Source organism: Colletotrichum lupini, chromosome 5, assembly GCF_023278565.1.
Source record: "Colletotrichum lupini chromosome 5, complete sequence".
In the NCBI taxonomy this organism is placed as follows: Eukaryota; Fungi; Ascomycota; class Sordariomycetes; order Glomerellales; family Glomerellaceae; genus Colletotrichum; species Colletotrichum lupini.
Genome location: NC_064678.1, coordinates 1,367,650 through 1,393,512, shown reverse-complemented (window position 1 = coordinate 1,393,512; position 25,863 = coordinate 1,367,650). Strand labels below are relative to the sequence as shown.

Genomic DNA, 25,863 nt, shown 5'->3' with positions numbered 1-25,863 from the left:
ATCGGCTAGGGGTAGTAGCGTTAAGTTAGTATTATTAACAAATCTTCGTAAGCTTCTCGAGGGCTGCGATTTTTATATCGTTACTAGACTACTAGAGTAGCTTTAGGAGACGAGGAACCGAAGGGTAGCTAAAGCGCCGATATAAGTAGCGTAATTCGCCCTCCGTTAGGTAGTTAGTAATAGCTTTTTTATCGTCGAGGAGTAGAAGCTAAGGGTATCCCTATTTACGAATAATAGGTACTATAATATCTCCCTTAACTAGTAGGTTATTAATATTATTAAAGTATACTCTTAGCTTATCTATATCCCTTAGGTAGTATAAGAAAGGAGTGTTAGTTAGTAAAACGTAAAAAGTAATATTACTAAATAGGGTGCTAACGACTATAGATCTTAATAACCTTACGGGTTCGCCGTTACTAAATTAAATACTTACTTCGCCGGCTCTAGAGGTGTCGAGAGTAACTTTAGGTCGTCGCTACTATAATACGAGGAGTTAAGGGTAGCCCGTAGTTAAGAATTCCGTAGCGCTAGTATTAGGTATAATACCTTAGAAGTCCTCTAATAAGTACCTCCTATTTAATAAGAAAGAGGTCGCTAGTTCTATAGGTTTAGTTAACTCGTTAATAGAGGTAGTATTAATAAGGCTATGCTCTATTACCTAGGTAGTAAGGATGTTTATAAAAGTTCTATTACTAGTAGTAGTCGTGAGGTATATTATTAAGATCTAGACTTCGTCCTCGTAGTTATTTTTATAGTTAAAGTCGAGGCTATTAAAGTATTAAATTATAGTATTATTATTATCGTTATTAGTAGGGGCGGTTCTTTTATAAAAAGTAAAGAACTATAAGTATAAGCTCGGTATAGATCTCTTATTTCTTTTCTTACTATCTTTATACTTCTTATATACCTAACGTCGCTCTTTTTCTAAGTGCTTAGTTAACTAATAGCCGGTTTTATAATAGACGAAATACTTTTTATTAGTAGTGCCGCGGCTATGTTAATTCCGCTTGTTAAATCGGGTCTTTTTACTAGAGCTACCGTAAGTACGGTCGGTTTAGTAAGTAGCGGGGACCTCTTTATTATAAGTACTATTTTAGAAATACTACTACTTATTGCGGTCGCGCTCTCTCTCTATAGTATTAATCGAAGTACTAAGCTAGTAGTAAATACTAGTAAATATAAGTACCGGGTTAAGTATAGTAAGTCTATATTCTAATATACTACTTACGTAATAGAGGAGTTAGTTGCTTATATTAAAGATAGATCCCTAAGTAGCTAGCGCTTCGTAGAGGATTATAATACGGTTAATTAGCGCTTATAAAATTTATTAATTCGACTTACCTAGGTTCTCGCGAACTATAGAGTATTAATAGAGGTTATAGAGCTTAGCGAGGTAGTTTTAATAGCTCGTAGGCGGCTCGAAATATTCTTTAGTCTTTTAATATATTATGTCGAAACTAAGCGGGTTAGAGGTATTATTAAGTTAGTCAAAGTAAAAAGTTAACGCCCTTCCCTTAAGTATGTTTAGGAAAGTACCGGAATAGTATCGTCCGCTAATTCCCGCCCGTTAGTATAGTACTTTAAAGATCCGAAGCTTTTTACTAAAGATATCGTACTTCTCGTTATTATACTTATTCTTATTATTATAGAGCTTAGCGAGGTTAATTAATTAGCGGGTATTAGGTATAATATCGTCTTTAGTTTTTATATCGAAGTATAGTGTCTAACGGGGTAGATTTCGCTATTAGGTAATAATAACTTTATTCTTTAGTTCTTCCTCCTCTTCTTTTTAAAGAGGCGGTAGGTCGGTTAGTTAATAATAAGGCTAAGGTCGGAATCTTAATTACTAGGATTAAGCGAGTTAGGGTTATAAGGATTCCCTTACTATCTCTCTAGCTTATTAAATAAGATTATTAGTATTTATTAGCTATGGGAGCAGTGAGTAGAGGAAGTAAGGATCGTAATATAATATATTAAAGTATTTAATACGGCTACGGTAAGCTACGATCTCTTTAAAAGTTTAAATAGGGAAGTATTAAGTATTAAGGGCGCTAGCGATCTTTTTTACTATTTAACTACGATTTCTAATCGTTAGATTAATACCGTTATTTATAAAAAAGTCTCTTAGCTTCTTAAGAATCGTACTTTCTACTCTTAAAAAGTCCCCTACTTCCTAGCTTTAGAAGTCGGTCTTAAAGTCCTTTTATAGCTCCTCGCCCGTTAGGCCGTCTTAATAGTAGTATCCTATTATATAGAGGATAAAGGTATTAAGCTTTTTATCGTTCGTAAGGGCGGGTATAATATTAAATAAGCCCTATTAAGTTAGGTTAACGTAGTCCTATTAGCGAATTAGAATTAGGTATAGTTCTATAATTTAAAAGTATAGGTAGGCCGGAGGTAATATTAACTAATTATTAGACCCTTCTTACTTATTACTAAGGCCGGCGGTTACTATAGTATATTTACGAGGTAAGTTATATAGTAAAAGATTACCGTAGGATATAATTATCGTATTATAATTATAGTATAACGTTAGTTAGGTTAGAAGGAGTAGTAGGTCGGTTATAGCGATCGTTTTAATAGCGGTGAGCGGGCTACTATTACTAGTTAGAAAATTCTACTCTTTTAACGAGGTATATAGATAGAAGGTTACTAAGGTCGGTAAAAAGTCGTAGAAAGGGAAGAAAGGCCTTTTATAACCGTACTTTTAGTAATAAATAGAGGATTCTATTAGCTACTAATTAGCAATTCCTTTTAGCACTTCTCGTACTTTATTTTACTAGTCTAGTCTCGGAGCTTTCGTTAGGTTAGAAGGAGGTAGATTTATTAGTAGTATAAAATAAATCCCTACTACTACTACTATTAAGATCTTTTCTTTTCCTTAGTGTCTCGGAACACTTCGCTATTAGCGAGAGATTTATTATTAACGTACTTATAATTCCGAAGGTCTTACTATTACTAAGCGCTAGTACGCTAGTAATCGTCGGATTAATCTCTTAGTAATTAATTTCCTTTTACCTATTACTAGTTTAAAGTAGCGCTTAGCCGTAATATATTTAAAATAAATTCTTCCGCGAGTAGTTCGATCGGAGGGAAGTTAGTAATAGTAATAAGGCTAGCGAAGATAATATTAATAGTAGAAGCGAGGTTAATAGTAATAATAAAGTAGTTAATCCTTTTATAATAATAGTCTTAATAAAAGAGATCGTACGTAATAAAGCGCGCTCTTAACGGCCTACGACTAGTTAATTAGTCGTCGGCTAGTAATAATAGAGGAGAGCTAAAATAGTATAGACTAGGCCGCTTATCGTTAGTTAGATAGATAGAACTAAGTTAATAAGTCGGAATAGCTAGCGAAGTAGGTCGAGGCTATCTCTTCTATAATTATATCCTTACTAACCTATAGTAGAAATATATATATAATTTAATTACTAATTAGTATTAGTATATACGTAGGTAGGTTAGACCTTTTGGGTCGCGACTAGGTTAATAGGTCAGTATAGGTCTATTGCGTGTGTGTAGGAGGGGAAGATCGTGGGCAGAGCCCGCGGTCCCTCAGTGGGTATAGGTAGGTGGAAGGGTCCGTCTGCACGGGCCCAGACTGCCTACCTACCACCCCTACCTAACTACCTAATAGGGCCCCTTTTCTGCCTCGTAATCCAATAGGTAGGCTTGCTGGTGGTCACTATTGCTCGAATATGCAGACCAGTCCTTCACACGGCGGAAGAATAAATTGCTACATATCTGCTCTCGACATTTATACTGGATAGAGGTATAATTGTGAGATTGATAGGCCTCCCTAATTGTCCTTATGGTAGTAGGGCGGTGCTTCGGCCGACTAACCAAACATGTTGGAAGACAAAAATCGTAAAGAACTCATGTAAGTAAGGACACTCACGATTGATGATACATAAGCTACCTGTTGGTCAAAGAAGGTGCCTTGTCGGAATCTGAATTCGTCGAGAATCTGAACTCGTCGAGAATCGCTCCAATCAAAATATTATATGAAGCTACCACGGACGGAGTGTGGTGGCAGTCGGTGGTGTGGCAGTTAATGTAACGGTAGCCTGCAGGCGGTAGCCTCTTAGGAGAGCCGCAACCTCTCGACATCCCCTGCGGCTCGGTCTAGAAAGGACCATATTCTTCGGTCGTGAGTCAACGACAGTGTCTGTGTAGATCCAGCCACCTGCTTCTTGCTATCTGATATTGAATCTCGCTGTTTCGGTAGTTTGTAGTGCGGTTTGGACTCGGCTCGCGGCTCTGGGCGAACTGTACCGAATGTCGAAGGGAGGGTCATTTCGCTCGGCCAATGAATCTGTCAAAGACATCTTTGCAATCATAGCATATGTGGTTGCTTATTGATAGAGGGTGATTTGGGGTCTTCCAAGATCTGGTGAGTGGAGCTCCGGGCTTAGTTCAATGTTGTTACGCCAGGTTGCGCCAATCTGCCGAAGGGCCGGGTAATGCTGTTCCGCAATCATGGCGAGAGCACCCCAGCACCAAAGGGTCCAAATTCTGATTCTTGCGTCCGGGCACAATGGTCAGGAATAGTCTTCATTTCATGTCTTGTGCAACGCGAATCGAATTAAGCAAAGAACGGGAAAATGAACAGCTCGACTTGACATCGGAAAATGGAAGGTTTTCTGGCCACAACAATCAAGAAAGAGGGTTTCGTTCTCCAAGACGGCTTTTAACCAACCTCCATGTCTAGTGCCCCTGAATGAGAAGGGTACATGCTCGTCATCTCAGGCGCTACACGATTCACGAAGCCTGGCGGACGGAGACGAGACCTGGCAGGACTCCAGCAGGTTGCAGCAACTATCACAGCCTTAGTAACTATCATATATGATACATCAAGTGGCCGGGATTCTTACTCATGAACAGCACATCATGAATTCGAAGACCAAGGTTTGGAAGAGATCGCGATGTTATCCTGCAGGATACAAGGACGAGGTGTTGTTGTGTTCCGTCCAATCAGGTGTGTTGCGGACCTGCGGAGTGGATCCCTCCGCAGTCCCGCTTTCTTCAACCTCCTGTCCATCTACCGAGTACCAAGAAATCCGAGAACCTTCATCGGTTCAGCTCCATGGGTGTTGTAACTGTTGTTTGCCTATCTGGGCGGACCTGAGTACCCCGCAAGCCGATATTGACCTATAGCGCGGAAGACATCCGTTAAACGTGGTTCCATCACTTGGCCGCGCACCAGAAGCGAGTGGCACTAAGCCGGATCCTGGGATGTCTCGACTCGTGGGATTCTGGAGTGTTCCGGTCGCACAGCTAGAACAAAAGCGTTGGCGCCAGAGTATTGGTCTAAACCAAGACGCGATAACAATCGCTCTAAAGAAGAGGGCCAGAAAACGCATATGTGATCATAGACTCGCACTGACACCAAAAACATTCATGGCCATGACGTGTCAAGGTTCCTCTTCATATTACGAACCAAAGTTCCAACGCCTTTGAGGCGGGCTTGTACACTAATTACAAGCTAATCGTTTACTGTACATTATCTAACATGGATATCGTGGTGTTTTCTCTCGCCGACCCAAGCCCTACGCCATCCTCGAGATCTCAAACGTAGTCTTGACATGGATGTTGCCCGTATTACTGCGAATCTCCTCGTCCGAACGCTTAGCCGAAACCGATACGTCGTGTAGGCTCTTCATGATGCGCTCCTCGCTGTCGTTATCAATCTCGGTCCACCCCATATTCGCCGAGCGACCATCCTTGGTCAGTTTATCGAGGCGATGACTGCTGCTCTTCGCGCCAATCGTGACAATGTGATTAGCCGACTCCTGGCCGCCCGTCTTGGAGCGGTTCTTTGACGTGCGGGATCGCACGGCCGAAGCGTTTTTGGCGATCCAGGGACCCAGGACCGGGGCGTTGACGGCCAGGATTGCGACGAACTGTCGAGGTGGGAAAAAGCCGGGGTCAGTGGGGGTAAACGAACGGAATCAGAGTTTGCCGGATCAGAAAGGGAGAGGGAAGGGGGGGGGGGGGGGGGGGGCACGGTAAATTGGATTGAGGAACGTGGGCCTTACTGTTTCTCTGATGGACCAAATGGTGCCCAGGTTGATCGACTTTGCATCCTGCAGGCAGAGGATGCACCTGAGAAGCGTGGCAATGATGATGAAGACGCCTGTGCAGAGCCATAAAGAACAAATAATTTTCCTGACCATCATTAGTAACTAAAACAAACTAAGTTTGCCATGGAGTTGACTTACTTGGCCGTTGGCATCTGAAAAGACCATAGCAATGGTATTGGGATGTAAAGAATCATCATGTCGGTTCTATCTCCGTGTCAGAACATTTTCCACAAGTCATAGGGCTGTGAGGTGTCCTTCGGAAAGACATACGTGACGTTGGTAATTGCCAGTGCAATGTAGTTAGGAATGTTCAGCGCACAGGCATCTGTATCCGCAAGTCAACTTGAGGTCCATCAAAATCGAGCGAGGAGAGAAACGAACCGCCAGGGTATGGATAAATCTGCCAGTTCCTGTGTACTGGCATGCACTTTGTCATGATGACAAGGACTGTGGCAACGTAGCATAGAACACACGCTCCGGCAGTTATCTTCACCATCTTTTGCTGCTGCAAATGAAGTCTATTTCCCATCAACCAAAACGTCAGCTAACCTTCCACAGGGAGGATGACTAGTTGGTGGGTCGTACGTGAGCCTCATGTAGAGAAAAAGCATGCACGCTTTCAAGCACCAGATCAGGGTAACGTAGAGAACCCATCCTGCCAGAAGGCATTTGCTCCCAATGACGATTGACTGTTTTTGTTGGTCCGAAAGCGTCAGGGCAATCGCATCGCTCATTCCGGTGATACTACCATATCGACCTGAAGCGGAGAGAAAGAAAGTTAGATTTTGATCCGATCTCGCGAAGTAAGGGGGCTGTCAACGGAATCCTCACCGATCATCTCAAGCATCAACAACTCGCCCTAGAAACCCAAGGGTCAGCTCCAAACTCTATCTTCGAAGCGGTCGTGCGCTAGGTGAGGACACCCTTACCGTCCAGAACAACACCGCGATGGCCGCGAAATAATCATCTCCTTCCCAATTGGTCCCAACGAGTCTCGTCCGATAGACTATGCGTATCAGGAGCACGAGCAAGCCGATGGCATACTCGGTCCAAGCCTCGACTTGGAACGGCGTCGCCATGGTGTGAGCCGGTGCTGGTGGTGGGGGAGTGCCCGGGTGGGAAGATGCGGGCTATGCAGTTGCGGTGGTCTCTCGTCCGCAAGTTTCGCCCCTCACCTCTGCAATGTGATGTGGCCTCCCTTTTCAACCCAGGAAGCAAAAGGCTTCTGCTGGGGCCAGGCATGAATTATACAAAATTCCCGCTGTCCAAATCCAGTCATGCCCTAGGCGCGTGTTTGCCAGTTCTGGGATCTTGGAAGCAAAAAACACCATAGAACCAGGGGTTCAAACTAGGACCTTATGGTGCCATGTTGACACTTTGAGTTGCATTCCGACATCTTGCCGTGGGAAAAAGGGGCCTTTCGAACAGAATCCCCATCCGTACCTGAATCGTGAAAGTCGTCTTTGAGGGACTAGTGTCGGGGCTCGCAATATAGATCTGCGCCTGTCTTTGCAATTCTGAGGCTGCAGCAGGCTGGGAAGCCTCGGGAGGCCGTCCTTCTGCCCACCGCGGGTGGAGTTTGCGCACTTGGTGGAACGTTGGTCAGGATGTCAATAGTTTGCGACCCCTGCGAGAGGGACCTTTCCGAGTGCTGCCCAAGACGTGACGCGCAGTCATATCTATCATGCGTTTGCCGTCCCGCTGGAGAATGTCTCTTTGTTATTTCCTGGTGCGGAGACGTCTCGGTGCGCCATCTACTTAGCGTAAAGTCAGTGCCCGGGGAAGTCAACCGTCTCTTTCTTAGCTCACTACCGCCCTCGTGGGCGCGAGACATTGAACTGTTAGCCATATGAGATAAAGTCGTTCGGAATTGGGTTGACAGCACATAAGGCAGAAATGGCTTGTAATCGTTAAGATAACAAGTCGGATCTTCCGACATGCTGGTTCGTCCCATGATGCAACGACGGTTCGAAGCTACGCCAAGTTGGTATTCGGAGTCGCAACTAAGGTTGTAGGGACAGACCCCATCAATCCCAAGGACTTGATCATTTGGGAAACGACACGACCTTTGCCGATTGCTTCTCGTCAAGCATCCCTGTACTTGCATCTCAGCATGGCATTTCGACTTGACCCTAGACCATCTTCCAAAGATGCGGCCTTGTTCCTCCGCTTCTTGGTATCAGTCAGGTTCCTAGCCCCTTGATGTGGCTTAAAAGCATAGTCCCCCGACTCTCTCTCCTCGGCCAGCTACTCTCTATCCCCCCTTGTCACCAATCCCATCAACCGTATTACGCAAGATGCTTGTCTCCGCAATCCCAGAGCACCTCCAGCAGTGCCCCCGAAAGATCGCTGCCAAGACACCACCTGGCTTTCAACCTCCTTTCCCAGCTTATAGCGCCAGCTTCCCCAAGGACACGAAAGACCTCGTCTTCGCTGTTATCGGTGCCCAGTACACCTCTCAATCCAACGCTGATGGCGCCGCCGTCGCCCAGTTGACCAAGTTCACCACCTCCAAAGCTGTCGACGTCGTGGCCCGCCCGCAGTTCGCCGAGTGGGCGTCCGTCACCGACAACAAGGGCTACTACAACGTTGCTCACCTCGCATACTGGCCGAGCAAGACCGCCTACGAGAAATGGGCCGTCGACTCAGGGTTCCAACAATGGTGGGAGGAGCTCGAGGCTGGGTCACACAGCAACGGATGGTTCCTCGAAATCTTCTTCCCAACAATCGACCGGTTCGAGACGGTGTTTTCCAATAATGAAGTGCCTGAGGGTGCAGCACACATGAGAGAATGTGTTAGGGGCCCGATCCAGGAGCATGTTTACTGGGGTAGCATGCGTGACCGCATGGCTGCTGCTCAGGACGATGAGCTGGCTGGAGAGAAAGTTGAACGACCAGCGACGACTAACCACACCAACGGGACGAACGGTACCAACGGACACACAACATCGTCATCTCGCAGAATCAAGGTCGGTGGTAAGCGCAATTTGGCCATCATTCGCTCCGGCCAAGACTGGTCCGACACTCTGCCCGAGGAGCGTGAGCTCTATCTCAATACTATGCATCCTGTCCTAATCAAGGGCATGAACTTCCTGCGCGACCAAGGAGAGGAAGTTGGATGTCACAGCTGCCGGTTCATGGATCTAATTGACCCCGTGACGGGCAAGGCCGATAAGGATCGCACCTTTGGACTGGCCTTCTTCGATGAGCTGGGCTCTCTCGAGGGATGGGCTAAGCAACACTCGACACATTTGGAAATCTTTGGAGGGTTCCTGCAGTATGCAAAGAAGCTGGAGAACAACGTGTCGCTCCGTCTGTTCCACGAGGTTCTGGTACTGAAACCTGAGCAGCAACTGTTTGAATACGTTGGCTGCCACCCAGGTACTGGTTTGCTGGCTATAGTTTAGTCGCATAAAGAGTCGAGATACCAAGCGTTGATTGAAGATACAAATGCCATTATTCCAGTCTCAGCGGGTGCTACGGGTGACGTAGCGGTCATAGGAATGCGTGCTACCATAATGATGCATCTGATGCCTGGGACTCACACTATGCCTCTAGGAGCTTTCCTGAATCAAGTTAGGTTGACGTAGCTCTCTCGGGTCAGTGTCCCCCCTTATCGTGCGGACGTCACAGCTCCGCAAGCTCACAGATACTGTGGTTCCTGAATTGTCGGTATACCTACATCACAATAGTGATCTGTTATCAAAGATACCCTGATATTTTCTAGCCGCAAAAGACATTTCGTCCAGGGCTTGAGCGCGAGTTTATGTTGCGGTGCCCATCACCAGCGCACCGCCGAAACCCGAATCCGACAATCCGGAGATAAGTGGATCTCTATCCCGACGAGTGGGTCCCGGCCCGGCTGGCCAGCGCAGGGTCATTAGCTGAGTTAAGGGCTCAAGCATAGCGGGCGTCCGGCTTCTCGTCTCTTACGAAACATGCAGATATATCTAGTACCGCCAATTTCATGCTCCAGTTATGTTGGGGTTGCAAATGTTTCTTCGTCAGACAACTTCAGACCAATCTTGCAAGAAGGCGCGTTCCGTTGATAACAGCTCTCACACACCCGAAGAGACTTGCACTACTATGTATGACAGAAGAGAGTAGATTCCTTTTCCCAAGTAACATTCAAGTTCCGAGGCTTCTGGGCTGATACTTGGCCGAATGCCTCCTTTCCCTCATACCTTACTCTAGTATCCTCAAATCAGGTTTATTCCTGAAGAAAGCAGTAGCGCCTCACGGGATGAGGTCATTTTTAAAACAAAATCTCCCTCTTGGGCCCTTTAAAGATGGATATCACGCCAAACCCTTCTTTCCTCGTCCACAAGGGAAAACAGCGATAGATGCTTCCTCGCCCTCGGCCCAAGGGGCCGAGACCTTTCGGCAGGCAGGGCTGGAAAATAACTGCATCCAGGTCGTCAGCGAGCTAAAAGAACGTCGAAAGTCGTTGACTGGACCTATTACAAACTCATTTACTTCTACAAAAGTCCGATAAAACCTTAGATAAGCTTATAGTTAACTTACTCCTAGCTACTAAGGTTAAGATAAGCAGCGCTTATACCTATTTAAATTAATTAAATAAATAAGTTAAATAAATAGTTAAATATAGGAATTTTAATAAGTTAAATAATTAAATATCGTAAGGCCCTACATTTAACGTATTTAATTAAATATAAGGTTATTTAGAAAAAAGAAAATCCGGGGCCGGGCTAATTAAAAATTAATATTCTTAATTATACCTTATAGAAGTTTATAATTAGGAATATAAATACTTAGAGCGGGATTCGAACTTATAACTCTTTATTTATAATTATAAGTTCGGTATTATACTACTTAACTAAATAGATTATAAATAATTACTATAAAAAAAAAGCCTAAGTATTATAGAGCCCTAAATTTAGTATCCTACTATATTTAGGAATTTAAAAAACCTTTAGTACCCCCTTTTTTTAATATTAATAAAACTAACGAAGTTACGTACTACTATTTCTAACCCTTTATAACTATTATAATTATTATTAATATTAATTAAATTATATATTAATTAATTCGCTATATTATAATTAATTAATTAATAATAAGTTATATAATCTTTAGTACGTAGCTATTATTTCGGATTACCTCGTAGCTATAAACCCTAATTAACGCTAGCCTCGTATTATTAACTAATCTTAATAATTATGATAACCTCTTTACCCTTTTAAAAGTAATTTAAAAAGAGAGGACTTTTATTAGTAACGATTTAATATTATAAAAGGGCGTAAAGTTAAAGAAGTCGTAGATTTATTTAGAGGGGGTCTTTATTTAAAAGATCTATAATAAAAATATTTAAAGTAAAGTCTTTTAGTTTTATTATTACTATAATAAAATGGGTATTATTACTTATTTTAAAGTAATAGCTATAAGATTAGTAACGGCTTACTTAAGGTTAAAATATTAAATAATAAATCTAAGCTCTAATAAATCGTTATATTTATTAAAATCCTCTAAGTATAACTTTATACTAAAGAGATAGAAACTTATTTTTAATACTATTATAAAGAGCTAAGTAACGAGAATTAAGGAATTAGTAATTAAGTATATTATTAATAATAATAGCCTATTTATAACTTTTTATAATCCTTACCTCCGGGCCCTCCTTTATTAATTAAATTATAATATTACTAACGAACTCTTATTATTATATAAAAATATAAAAAAGGAGCTAAGTAAGATCATTATTAAGAAGAAAAATATAATTAGGGTAGAGATCTAGAGGTTAATAATAAAAGTCTATTTATTATTTAATTTATTAACCTCGCTAACGTAGAATACTATTATTACTATTTTTATTTACTTTTTAAACTATACTAAGTAATAAATATAATACCTTATTAATTTATAATAATAATATAATACTTATAATAAGGCTAATATTACTTAGACTATAAAATCGGTAATAAATAACTAAGAATTAAGTAACTAAGTCGGAGTAGTTATTTATAATAATATTTTAAATAACGATACTTACCTAGGTTACTTATATCTTATATTATTTTATACTTATACTTAAGAAAATATTCTTAACTAGAAGATAAAATACTACGGTTATATTCTTAACCTCGTTAGTAAGGCCTTTTTATTTAGTGATAATAAAAAGGTATTTAGATAAGAATTAAATATATTAATTAATACTAAATAACTTTAAAAAGATCTTAACTTTTAGCGCATAAGGGGCCTTATTAATAAGCTTTAGAACGTTATTAAATTTATTTACTTATTACTTTAATAATATAAAACCGTCCTTAAGGTTAGTAATAAAACTAATAAAAACGATATATTTACTTTTTTTAAAAAGTCGTCGTAAAAGCTTATACTAATACTTAATAATAATATAAAATAAAATTTAATATACTTTATAATATAGTGCTTTTCAAAAAAAAAATAGATTTATACTTTTTTAATAACTAGTCGAGCTTATAAAAATTTAAAATAACGGATCCTTATTAAGGACGTTTTTAATAATAATAACTAATAGTTACTAGCCGAGCTAAAGGTAGTACTTAAACTACTTTATTTCTAAATAATAAAATACTAGGGCTAGGGTAAAAGAGACGGTTATAATTATTTATAAAAAGTAATAATAAGTCTTGAGTACTTTATTAACTATCTCAAGGAGTAAAAGAAGTTATATAATAAACTTTTTAAAAAAAAGATAAATTTTATAGCTTTTTAAATCGTAGTATTATAATTATAATTAACGTAAATAATATTACCTCGTTAGCAGTTAGCTTATTATTAATTTATATCTTAACCTCTTTTTTAACTTCTAACTTTAAATAGTATCCTTTATTATATTTAGTTTAAATATATATTTAAAGAGCGAGTAGAGCTACTTCTTAATAATAATTTTAATTTGTAAGGATATTTTTAATTATTAGTTATTAATACTTAGTAAGTCCTTAATAAATATTATATTAAATTAAGTAACTCTCCGCTCTATATTATAGTAATTATTTTTTACCCTAAGTAAGGATTAAAATAACTAAAAAAAAGTAGAATACGCCCGAGTAAAGCTATCAATTATTTAATATAAAAAAGGGACTTTATAATTATTAATAAAAATAGTATATAAATAAGATAATAAGTCCTCTTCCTCCTCGTTATCTAAGTCCTCCTCTTTTATTATAATAGTTATAAACTACCCTTAATACCCTTACGATTTTAAAAAGTATTATAAAAAACTCGTAGTACTAATCATAATTAATATCTTAAATAATAAACGTAGTAATTAATTACGTACCTAAGCTTAATTAATATTATTTATAGATTATCCCTTAGCTAGTCCTTAACCTAATTTAATAATAAACTAATTATTAACTAACCTATTTAACGTTAAATAAGCTTATACTTAATATCTTTATAATCTTTATAATAGTAATAAACTATAAGAGGATATTTAGCCTTATAAAGTTAACTTTAACCTCATAGTAATTATTAATAAAATCCTCTATATTAAAAAAGGTTTAATATCTTAAGAACTAGCTTCGTAGTAATACTATAAAAATAAGAGGTTAATTTTTTAATTAAAAGAGCTAATTAAGGTAAAGTCTATAAGTTAGTACTATAAAGACTTTTATAATAGCTTTATTTAATTCCTAATTAAGAAATCAGTTAAATCTATTAATTAATTATTAAATAATTAAATATAGCGCAAGAAATAAGCCAAATAATTAAATACGAACCTTATATTTGATTTATTTATATAGGTATAAGCGCTGAAGATAAGGGCTTAGAGTGCCTACCTATCCGTATGTTCAATAGCTAAAGTAAAAGCGTTTAGTTTAAAGGACGAGGGTCTGCATGCCACGAGTGCCTTCCAAGTTACTAGGTTCGGTCATGTGATAGGTTCATTATAGCCAGTCAGTAATGAGATTTCTATTGAAGTTGTGAGGCTGTTCTAGGTGTTCTTAAGTAGACCCAGAACTAAGCCTGTATCGCCTAATAGGCTTGTTGCCGAGGCACTAAGGAGCGCGCCGTACTTGAGATTCGTACCCGGTATACCGACAATGCCGATATTTAGAGCTCATACGTACACTATGACGCATAACGGGCCGTGTTCATTGTATATCCATACAGAAATCGAAATCAGCCTTTGCCCTCAAAACACATTTTGGCAACATTTCTTTTCTTTTACGATCTGATTTAGCCATTGATTTGAGGCATCATAGTATGATCCATCCAGTCAAATCTTGTTCGAGTTCCAGAAGTTACGTCTCCGAGATACATCCAAAACTTTGTACATTGCCTACTGATAAGAGACGTGTCTTAATTTTCTAGTTGATACTCAGATTTTGTCACCCCTGAGAACTTAAGAACTTTCTCTCAGGCTCAGTCACAACAGACTAGAGACGGAATAGCCTTTTTGTATCGTTGAGAAGCAGGAAGGCACGTTATAACACATCAGCACCCTAACAGAGAGCAGCTTGCCTTGGACTTGCCTGGTTCCTCCTCCTTGCCGCAATGCCCACCATCTCCACACTCATGATCCATAACACAATACCCGTTCGAATTGGCAACGCACGATGAATTACGTAATCCCCGATGGCACAATTGGCTAGCGCGTCAGACTGTTACGATCGAGGTTGCTCGCTATGAGCAAAAGAGATAGATATCTTGAGGTTGGTGGTTCGAGCCCACCTTGGGGAGGTCAGTTGCTTTTTGTATTTTCTTGTCACTATTCATCAGATTTCTGGTAAATGACAATACATGACTAGTTCCTTCCTAGGATTTCTTCCGCTTTCAGTATCCTTCTGAAGCCTTCCCATTAAAGTACTGATAGATAATTCCACCACTCTGGATGATCACTTTCCCTCAATGACGCATGGATAGAATTTGGCATGCCCAGTAACATAGCAATCACAGCTTCTTGAATAAATCATAGTGAACATGTAAAGTATGGTTGCACAAAGATGCTCCTGATTGAACAAGCTATCAGGGCATTGGAGTTCAGGATTTATGAATGCGCAAAGGCTCTGATCCTTCAGCAATTGTAGCTCAAATTGAGAGAGATTGATTTACCTTATCTATGTGAACAACTCTTGACCTGAGGCAAGTTATATATGTGCAAATGCGTTTAGTTAATTGGCTTAATGCTAGAAGCCAGGACAGATCATGCCAGAACAAATAATCATGCGATTCCGAAAATCATATCAGCCTTCCTAGAGTAACAAGCCCAGGGCGAATACCATCATTGCAATCCCGAATGACCACACCGAAGTATTGTAGATGAAATACTGAAGGTAAACTAAGGACTCCTCGGTTTCACCGAGTCAAACGTACGAACCACGACACCCACGTTGCGACAACCCGAGTTGCGCAAGAATTGCAAACACGCAAGGAACTGGCGCTCATCTCTAACCCATAGGTTATCATTGACCATCAAAAATTCCTCTCTTTCGACAAACCCCACTCCGAAGTGCTCATCGTTGCTCAAGATCTCAATCAGCTTTCGCCAGGAAGGCTTCTGTGACGTATCCAGAATGTCTTTCAAGACCACAAGTTCTCGCCTCTGAGGGTCGCCAGTACGTCTGATATTGAACACGAACTCTGGAATGGAGTATTCGCCGCGAGAAGCTCGTGAAGGTGATATGATTGTCTCCCCGGGGCGTTTTCCCTCACTTTCTGTGGGAGGTGTCTCTTTGTTTATCTCAAGGGAGACGCCTGCATGGTCATCACTGTAATCGTCCTCAGATGGCTCTAATGGAGGCTCTGGTGATGGATCAGGCGGAAAAGGCGCATCGGATGTGTCCACAGACTCTGCAGGGCTGAGAGGCCTGTAATCAACGAGACCTGTCAAGGATACTCCGGCGGTAGAATCTAGCTGGAAAGCTCTGGCACTGCCAATCCGGCTCTGAAGTTCTCGTCTGGCTGTTGCTTCCATTTGAACACACAAATTGGTGACAATCTTTTTGTATGTCCTGTACGCTTTTGCGTCAGATGTCGGTGGGGACCTCCATGCCAAGTACAGCTTCTGGTGGCAGAAAGATACAGAGAAGGATACCGGATGGTCTTGGAGGAATCTATGACACAAGAAGCAACTCTTCTTACTGACACCCATGAACCGAAACGAGGGCACAAGCTCAGGATTTCGGTCGTAAAAACCGATAAGTTGCATCTCAGCATGAACAGCGAGGTCAAGACGACAGGCCTTCTGAAAGCGCGGCTCTGGATCTGTGACACACCAGATTGTAGCCAATCTCCTCGCGAATTCCTCTTCTTGGTCTCCAACGATTCTCCGTAGAACATCTCTCAAAGGCCGTTCGCCTTCTGCAATAGAAAATTCAAGCCTTGAGATGGGCTCGATGGGTTCAATTCGCATCGGGCAAAAGAGGGCGGGGAACTCTGCTGGAAGCTTACACAACGCTATTGATGCGACCCCGTATCTCCCTAGCTTGTAGATACTGTATATCCAAGGGGGCACTGGTATGCTCTGGACAGAGAACAGAGCCTCGATACAGGTGGAAAGTTCCCATTTGGCTTTTTCTGCCCATAAAATGTAAGGCAAGAGCTCTGATGGAGGCGCTCCGGTTGCAATAGTTGTGATCGCACTAAATTTTCCCATCCATGCAGTGAACCTTTCGACTTCGTTGACCTCAAAGGTGGACGAAAGCTTCGGCAAGAACTGCTCAAGCCTTAAAATTTCTGATCTATGTTTCCGGAGGTCCGCAAGATAATACTAGATTTTGGCCTTGTCGAGACTGATCATCTTCAATAGGACACTCAGTCTCCTCTCGTTCGTGAGACCTTGCATCAATGTCAGATGAGTCTTCTAACACAAATCAAGAGTCACTATTTACCCATAGCAGATACGTCCAGCGCTTATACCCATTCAAATTAATCAAATAAATAAGTTAAACAAATAGTTAAATATAGGAATTTTAGTAAGTTAAATAATTAAATATTATAAGGCCCTATATTTAACGTATTTAATTAAATATAAAGTCGCTTAGAAAAAAGAAAATCCGGGGCCGGGCTAGTTAAAAATCGATATTCTTAACTATACTTTATAAAAGTTTATAATTAAGAATATAAATACTTAGAACAGAATTCGAACCTATAACTCCTTATTTATAATTATAAGTTTAGTATTATACTACTTAATTAAATAGATTATTAGTAATTATTATAAAGAAAAAAGCTTAAATATTATAAAGCCCTAAATTTAATATCTTATTATATTTAGGAATTTAAAAAAGCTCTAGTGCTCCTTTTTTTTAATATTAATAAAACTAACGAAGTTACGTATTATTATTTCTAACCCTTTATAACTATTATAATTATCATTAATATTAATTAAATTATATATTAATCAATTTACTATATTATAATTAATTAATTAGTAATAAGTTATATAATTCTTAGTACGTAATTACTATTTTAGATTAATTTATAATTATAAACCTTAATTAATATTAGTTTTATATTATTAACTAATTTTAATAATTATAATAGCTTTTTTACTTTTTTAAAAGTAATTTAAAAAGGGAGGACTTTTATTAATAAAGATTTAATATTATAAAAGGGCGCAAGACTAAGGAAGTTATAAATCTATTTAGAAGGGGTCTTTATTTAAGAGATTTATAATAAAAATATTTAAAGTAAAGTCTTTTAGTTTTATCGTTATTATAACGAAATAGGTATTATTATTTATTTTAAAATAGTAGTTATAAGCTTAGTAACGGCTTATTTAAAGTTAAAATACTAAGTAATAGATTTAAGCTCTAGCGAGTTATTATATTTATTAAAATCTTTTAAGTAGGATTTTATATTAAAGAAATAGAAACTTATTTTTAGTACTATTACGAAGGGCTAAGTAATAAGAATTAAGGAATTAGTAATCGAGTATATTATTAATAATAATAGCCTATTTATAACTTTTTATAATCTTGATTTCCGGGCCCTTTTTTATTAATTGAATTATAATATTACTAACGAACTCTTATTATTATATAGAAATATAAAAAAAGAGCTAAATAGGATTTTTATTAAAAAAAAAGATATAATTAGGGTAGAGATCCGGAGGTTAATAACGAAAGTTTATTTATTATTTAATTTATAAACCTTACTAACGCAGAACATTATTATTACCGTCTTTATTTACTTTTTAAATTATACTAGGTAATAAACATAATATTTTATTATTTTACGACGATAGTATAGTACTTATAATAGGGCTAATATTACCTAGATTATAAAATTAGTAATAAATAACTAGGAATTAGGTAACTAAGTCGGAGTAGGTATTTATAATAATACTTTAAATAACAATACTTACCTAGGTTATTTATATCCTATATTATCTTATACTTATATTTAAAAAAATATTCTTAATTAGAGGATAAGGTACTACGGTTATATTCTTAACCTCGTTAATGAGGCCTTTTTACTTAGTAATAATAAAGAGGTATTTAAATAAGAATTAAATATATTAATTAATACTAAATAATTTTAAAAAAATCTTAATTTCTAATATATAAAGGGCCCTATTAATAAGCTTCGGAACGTTATTAAATTTATTTACTTATTATTTTAATAATATAAGGCCTTTTTCGAGGTTAATAATAAGACCGACGAGAACGATATATTTACTTTTTTTAAAGAGTCGTCGTAAGAGCTTATATTAATACTTAATAGTAATATAAAATAGAATTTGATATACTTTATAATATAGCGCTCCTTATAAAAAAGAAAGTAGATTTATATTTTCTTAGTAATTAATCGAGCTTATAAGGATCTAAAATAACGGATTTTTATTAAGGACGTTTTTAATAATAATAACTAGTAGTTACTAACTAAGCTAAAAATAGTACTTAAGCTATTTTATCTCTAAATAATAAAATACTAGGGCTAGGGTAAAAGAGATAGTTATAACTATTTATAAGAAATAATAGTAGGTTTTAAGTACCTTATTAACTATTTCGAGGAGTAAAAGAAGTTATATAATAAACTTTTTAAAAAAGAGATAGATCTTATAGCTTTTTAAATTATAATATTATAATCGTAATTAACGTAAGTAATATTACCTCGTTAATAGTTAGTTCGTTATTAATTTATATCTTAACCTCTTTTTTAATTTATAATTTTAAATAGTATCCCTTATTATATTTAATTTAAGTATATACTTAGGGAGCGGGTAGAGCTACTTTTTAGTAATAATTTTAACTTACGAGGATATTTCTAATTATTAGTTATTAATACTTAGTAGGTCCTTAATAAGTATTATATTAAGTTAAGTAATTCTTTATTCTATGCTATAACAATTATTTTTTATCTTAAGTAAGGATTAAAATAGCTAGAGAAGAAGTAGGATATACCTAAGTAAAGCTATTAGCTATTCGATATAAAAAAAGGACTTTACGATTATTAATAAAAGTAGTATATAAATAAAATAATAAGTCCTCTTTTTTTTTTTTTTTAAGTCCTCTTTTTTTATTATAATAATTATAAGCTATTTTTAATACTTTTACGATTTTAAAGAGTATTATAAAAAACTTATAATATTAGTAATAATTAATTGTTGGTATCCTTATAATAGGGTAGTTAGTTCGAACCGTAGTTAATAAAGAGATTAATTAAACTATTTAAATATCTGCGTAGTAATAAGAAGGAGGTTCTAACCGTAAGTTAAGCTGGCTATAATAATTATAAATAAGGCCCTTAATTAGCCCTTATATAGTTAGCTATATGTCGCGGTCAAATTAGACTTTTAATCCAATACTAACTTTCTCTTTTTTTTATTAATTTAACTACTACGGTTAGAAATATAATTCGACCTCGGGCCTATTTACTAAGTCGTTTCCTTTTCCCCCTTTTCTTTACTCTTTTTATATAACCTATCCCTCTATTTATATAGTAACTTTTTTATTACTTATAAATTACTCTAATCCCTTATTTAGTATTACTTTTATAAAAGCGTTTACGAAGTTATTTTTATTATTAATCTAACGGATTTTTAGTATCTCGCGCTTTTCGTACGATTACCTAAGGGCTATAATATCGATTATAAGCCTCTTTTCTTTCGTCATTCTTAATTTAATAAGGTATTTATATAGTAAGTAGGAATTAGTATAAATAACCGTTAGAATAAGTAGAAGGCTAATTCGATTAGTAATTTTTTTTAGCGTTATTAAAATTACGTAGGAGAGGTTAATACTATTAATTATACCGTAGACCTCCGACGCTAATATACTTCTTATTACTTACTTATTTTTAGTTAATAAGTAGTAGATTATATTACTATATATAGTAAATTCGCTCTTACTTATACTCTCGTTACTTAGGATAATAATATACCCTAATTACGAAGTAAGGTTATTATTATTTATAAATAACTTATTAACGAAGACGTAGAGCTTATTAGTTATAAGGTTAATTAAGTAGTAAACGAGACCTTAATTAAGATTTATTTATTACTACTTAAGCTGCTTATTAAGTATTTTAACGTTTCGTTCGGTTAGATCTATAACTTACGCTACCCTAGCGTAGTTAAAAGTTACCTTAAGTTAATAAATACTTATAATATATACCCCTCGTACGAGCTTAGCCTTATATTACTTTTTAATATCGGTTACGTTTAGATTAATAAGGTTAATCTTCTCGCCCTACCCCTTTTATTAAAAAACGACGGTTTCCTTTTTAATTATAAGAATCCTATTATTAAATACTAAGGGGGTATTTATTATAAAGACCTTTTTTAGCTTTGCTATAAAGCCCGCTTTTTAGAGCTCCTTATCCTCCTTTTTTATAAAGTTAATATTAGATAGGCTTAATATATTATCGGTCTATATTCTAACGATCTTAAATTAGTTACCTTTATACTCTACGATTAGTAAGTACGGGTCGTACGTAAAAGTAACTATTAATAATTAATTAATATGAAAATCGTAATATATAGCCTATTAATAAGTACCTAATTCTACGAGCCTATATAGTAGCTTAAGTATTTTAATAATTGTGCTTTTTAGGTACTTATTAACTATCTCTTTTAGTAAATAGGCTAGGATTTTCTTCATAAGCCCTATAGCCGATTAGGTATAGGCTTAGGTAATATTACGGTTCTAAATCTCGTATCCCTTTTTCTATAGCAATACTATTAATATTATTATTAATTATTAGCTATAGCGCTATATAGTAAGCGATTATATAAGTAGCGTTACTTTTTTAACGTTACCGTACTCTTAAATTACGTATCTAGACTTCTCGTACGGCTGGGGTGTTCTTTTTTTTTTAATTTTATGAATTATTCGTAATTTAAATATGCAGAGGTTTATATGTTTTTTTAGGTTATATAAGATAAATTAATAGACCCCTCGATTGCGAAGAGTATTTACTTTAATAAGATCTAATCTTTTATATAGCTTTTTAGTAGTTATAATTATGCCTTTTTTACGTAGTTTAATTATTAGCTCGAAATCGGCTTTTTTTATTATTATATAAAAGGTATTAATTACTTCGTTACTAGTAATGAATTGCTATATTGGGGCTTACCGTCGTGGTTTTTTATAACGTCTTACTGGTAGTATTAGTGCCCTTTTAGTAATTTCCTTTTCTTCGTCGTTTATTAGTACTACTACGACGATTTTATTAAGGATAATTTTCTATGCTTTTACTACGGGTTATATAGTTTCCCCTAGCTCTTTTTCTTTTTTATAAGTTAAAAATTACTTCGTTAGGATTTATATAGTACGGTCTAATTGCTATAATTAATATTTTAAATAGCTAGTTATAATCTCTTATAATTATATAAGAGCGCTCATTAATAGAAATTAATTTATATAGCCTAGCTTACTATTAGGTAATTTCGTACTATACTCGTATATTCGAATTTAGTAGTATATTTAGATTATCCCCTATATCGGGCTTATTATATATAGTAATTACTTTATTAACTTACTTTTTTATACTTACCTCGCACAGTACTTATATTACTTTTTTAATTACTCGGGTTTATTAGCTTATGCTTAGTAATAATAGCGAGGCTAAGGTCGTTCTTAAATATGCTCTAAATACTAATAGCGTTAATATAAGTCCGTTAGGCTTCATAGTATCGTTATAGCATTTAAGTACTATCTAGAGGTATTCGTTATTAGTAGAATCCGGATTTTCTTTTTTAATAATTCTAAATACCCTTTTTAATTACTAGTATACCCTCTTTACTTTTTTAATACTATAGTGCGCTTTAACGGGTACGATTTTTAGCTATATACTATAGGCCGTTATATTATTTTTAAATTTTATTAACTTAAAGCTAGTATTAGTATCGGTTTTAATGCCGTTTAGCGGTCCCTAGTATATATTAATTTAGCTTTTTTATAGGGCTACTTATACTATCTTTACTTATAGATCCTAGAAGAATTGCCCTACTTAGAAAGATATAGCTACGTTAATTATATATAGTACTAGTCGACTATTTAAATAGAAGATATTAACGACGATTTCTTAGTTAAAGTTAAGCTTATTACGTAATTTAAATTTGAATTTGCGTAGGCTCTGTGTATTTATTTAGTATTAGTAATATACTTTTATTAACTACTCTAGTACCCCTATTTTAATATTATTATTACTTAATTACTTTAGGAGGTTATATAGCCTCGTAACTAACGGGTACTCGAATCTCTAATATAGTTTTCTAAGCTTACTTTTTGTTAAGTAATTAATCGACTTCGTGTTATTAGTGAGCTTTATAAACGTATGCTCCTATTATTATTCGACTATTTTAAAATACTTATTACTAGAGATTTTATTCTTTGTATTATTAAATATAATGCCTAGTCGATCTATATTTTTTAAATATAAGAGAAATAGGGTATTAATAAGTAAAATATAAAAAATTATCGTTTTAAAGTACGTTTTTATTTTTATTATACCTAGGGCGACGATTTCCTTACTTAGGCCGAAACTAATCCTCGTAATACTTATTATTAACGTATTAAGCGTTATTAGCGCAATCTTCTATAGCGCTTAGAATTGCCCTTTTTTTCTAATTAATTATTATAATGCCCTAGTATTTAAGATAACTTTATAGAAATTATTTAGGCTATACTTTTTATTTACGTAAAATGCTTATATAAGCTTAGTATTTAAGAGATCTAAGTAGTATAAAAAGGACCCTTCTAGTTACCCCTAAATTTACTTAGTACTATATTCTTTTTTTTTAAATATTGAGAGAAATAGCGTCTTCTTTTTAATCGTTAAGAAAATGGGCTTTAGCCCTATTAGATTTACCCTTTTAACTACCTCTATATCCGTTATCTAAGGGACCTTCCCTTACTATCTATAAATAAAAGCCTACTTATTAAAAGCTTTCGCTACTTTTTATTTATTTAGCTTTATATATCTTCTAAAAGCTAACGGGGTAAAAAAAGAGTAGTTAATATTATCGATTTTATTATAATCTAATTCGTTAGTATAAGAGGTAAGATCTTTTTTATTTTTTAAATTTCTTATAGGGGGTATATACTTTAGGCCGCTATTTTAGTTACTATTACTAAGTTCTATACCCCCGGATCTACTCTTATATATAATAAGGAATTAGTTAAATTAATAAGGGCTAGTTTTACCGTTTACTACCCTCGACTTTTTATATTATTTATATAATTTAATACGCTCTTCCTCGGAGTAGTTACTTAACTAATATTTCTTTTTTTATAAATATAGTATTACTTCTTTTATTACCCTACCTATAAGTTAAATCTTTATTTATTTAACGAATTTAGGCCTCCTTATTAGCGATTACTATATTTAGCTTTTTTTTTTTTTTAATATACGTTTAATTAACTTAATATTATTAATAAGGGCCGTCGTATACTTAGAAATAAGTTTAGTATAGTATTCTCGCTTTAATATTAAAGCTAGATCTTAGCTTTAAGTAGAGCGTCTCGTAGTTTTCGGGTACTTAGTATAGGGTTATTTTTATTTTTAGTATATACTAGATTATAACATAAAGATATCTAACTTTCTGCTTATTTATCCTCTTATTTAGCCAGGTTTTTACTAGTTTATTAATTTAATTAATAAGCTTTTTAAGGATTTTTATTTATAATTTACTCTCTATTATCCTAGTTATAGATATAAAAGAAATTGCTCGTAACTTAGATAGGAGCTCTAGGTTCTTATTATAAGTCTTAAAGTAGCTTCGGATTACGTTAATTATACTAAGAAAGTCGTTTCGATTAAGATTACGTACCGCTTCGTAATAATAATTAAAAGCTTTGCCTATAAGTATAATATTAATTACTAAATAGTACTAGTATTCCCTAATTCTGACTTTTTTATAATAATCGTAAAATATCGTTAGGGTTTTTTATAAGACTTTATACTTCCCCCTAGAGTATAATTTCTTTTTTAAAAAGATCTTTTTAAGGTTTATAAATTACTTCGTATTTACTACTAAATTCTTAGTATTTATATACGATCTTTGCGTTACTACGTATTATTAATAACTTTGGGTCGTTTACTTCTTTTTTTATTAGCTAATTAGTACTAAATTTCGTATTAGTAGCGGTAACGAGTTATAGATTAAAATAGGTAGAATTATTAATTATTATACTTTTAGTACTATATTTTACTCCGGTATATCTTTTTATAATAATAGATTTCTATTAGTAATTATAAGGAGGAAATTTAGGTCGTTTACCTTTTTTTTAAATTTGTTAAAGCGATTATACGCTCTATTAACTTATGCCTAGTTTTATAATACGAATTCTTTTTTTATAATTATCGTTACTAGTATTTCGTATAGCTCTTACGATTATAATTACGTTAGTAATACCCTTTGCTTATAAAGGAATTTATTAACTACTTTTATAATTCCTAGGCTTGCGCTCGCGAACTATTTATCTAGTTAATAACTAAGGTTATTTATAATTTTATAGAATAGGGGTTACCCCTATAGCCCCTTCTTTTTTTAGACCTTAGTTAAATAGATTAATACTATATTAATTTGCTCGTTATTAAACTAATCTACGATTTTATATATTTACGTTCTTTAATAATCCGGGTTAATATTTACTTACTTATAAGGGATTAGGATTTTATTTAAGATCGGGTTTCGTCCTCTTTTTTTTTACCCTAACTCGCTAAGGGTCGTACTCTAGCTTATGCTCGTATTAATAGTTATTAACGTATTTAATTTTAATAAGGATATATTTAATCCGCGCGCTAATTATAATAAATCCGTATTTTTACTACTTAACAAATTTATTAAAGTCTAAGAAATTCCCGCTTTTTCTTACTATCTTATTATTACTCTCGTTTTTATTATTTTTAGTAATTATTATCACCTTTTTAAATCGCCAGTTATTATACTTACTAAGATCCTCTTTTTTATTTAATATAAAAGGGTAAGTTTTAGTAATTCTTTTTTATAATAATAGTAATAGACGTTTATATTACTATAAGAAGATATAATAATTAGTCTCGGGATCTTTATTAATTACCGATTTTTATTATCCCGTATATTTCTAACTTCTTAAGCCTCGTACTTTTTATAATCTCTAAATAGCTTCTTTCCTTAACCTACCTCCTCTAGGGCAATATTCTATAAAAATAATTAAGAATAGACACTAAGTAGCTTATAAAAAAGCTATATAAGTTATTAAGAATTATATAGGCCGTTAAGTATAATTAACGAAGTTAAGCCCTCTTTTTTATAAAATCGTAGATTTTAAGGACTTATTAAAAATACTTACTTATTACTTATACGCAGTAAGGTTAAATACTTTAAAGATCTTATTTTTTA

The 25,863-nt window shown here is 35.3% G+C and overlaps 4 protein-coding genes and 1 non-coding gene across 5 annotated transcripts; 2 read left to right on the top strand and 3 right to left on the bottom strand.

Annotated features, from left to right (window-relative positions):
* Nucleotides 1-220: 220 nt before the first annotated feature.
* On the bottom strand, nucleotides 221-421 carry CLUP02_09820 (uncharacterized protein; the record flags this gene model as incomplete). The annotated part of the gene is made up of 1 exon (XM_049288798.1): nucleotides 221-421. A coding segment is annotated over one exon (201 nt), but the record flags the coding sequence as incomplete, so codon positions are not given.
* A 5,128-nt stretch (nucleotides 422-5,549) lies between these two features.
* CLUP02_09819 (uncharacterized protein) lies at nucleotides 5,550-7,162 on the bottom strand (the record flags this gene model as incomplete). The annotated part of the gene is made up of 8 exons (XM_049288797.1): nucleotides 5,550-5,903; nucleotides 6,039-6,168; nucleotides 6,222-6,287; nucleotides 6,354-6,408; nucleotides 6,465-6,601; nucleotides 6,669-6,840; nucleotides 6,915-6,942; nucleotides 7,013-7,162. The coding sequence occupies 8 exons, from the start codon at nucleotides 7,160-7,162 to the stop codon at nucleotides 5,550-5,552; spliced, it is 1,092 nt and encodes a 363-aa protein (XP_049145941.1).
* Nucleotides 7,163-8,380: 1,218 nt separating this feature from the next.
* On the top strand, nucleotides 8,381-9,490 carry CLUP02_09818 (phenylacetaldoxime dehydratase; the record flags this gene model as incomplete). Its single annotated transcript, XM_049288796.1, has 1 exon — nucleotides 8,381-9,490. The coding sequence occupies one exon, from the start codon at nucleotides 8,381-8,383 to the stop codon at nucleotides 9,488-9,490; it is 1,110 nt and encodes a 369-aa protein (XP_049145940.1).
* Nucleotides 9,491-14,533: 5,043 nt separating this feature from the next.
* On the bottom strand, nucleotides 14,534-18,203 carry CLUP02_09817 (uncharacterized protein; the record flags this gene model as incomplete). Its single annotated transcript, XM_049288795.1, has 6 exons — nucleotides 14,534-14,692; nucleotides 14,763-14,814; nucleotides 14,931-15,103; nucleotides 15,409-16,771; nucleotides 16,824-16,893; nucleotides 18,191-18,203. The coding sequence occupies 6 exons, from the start codon at nucleotides 18,201-18,203 to the stop codon at nucleotides 14,534-14,536; spliced, it is 1,830 nt and encodes a 609-aa protein (XP_049145939.1).
* CLUP02_tRNA198 lies at nucleotides 14,661-14,771 on the top strand. The gene has a single exon. It is a non-coding gene; the product is annotated as a tRNA-Asn (tRNA).
* Nucleotides 18,204-25,863: the final 7,660 nt, after the last annotated feature.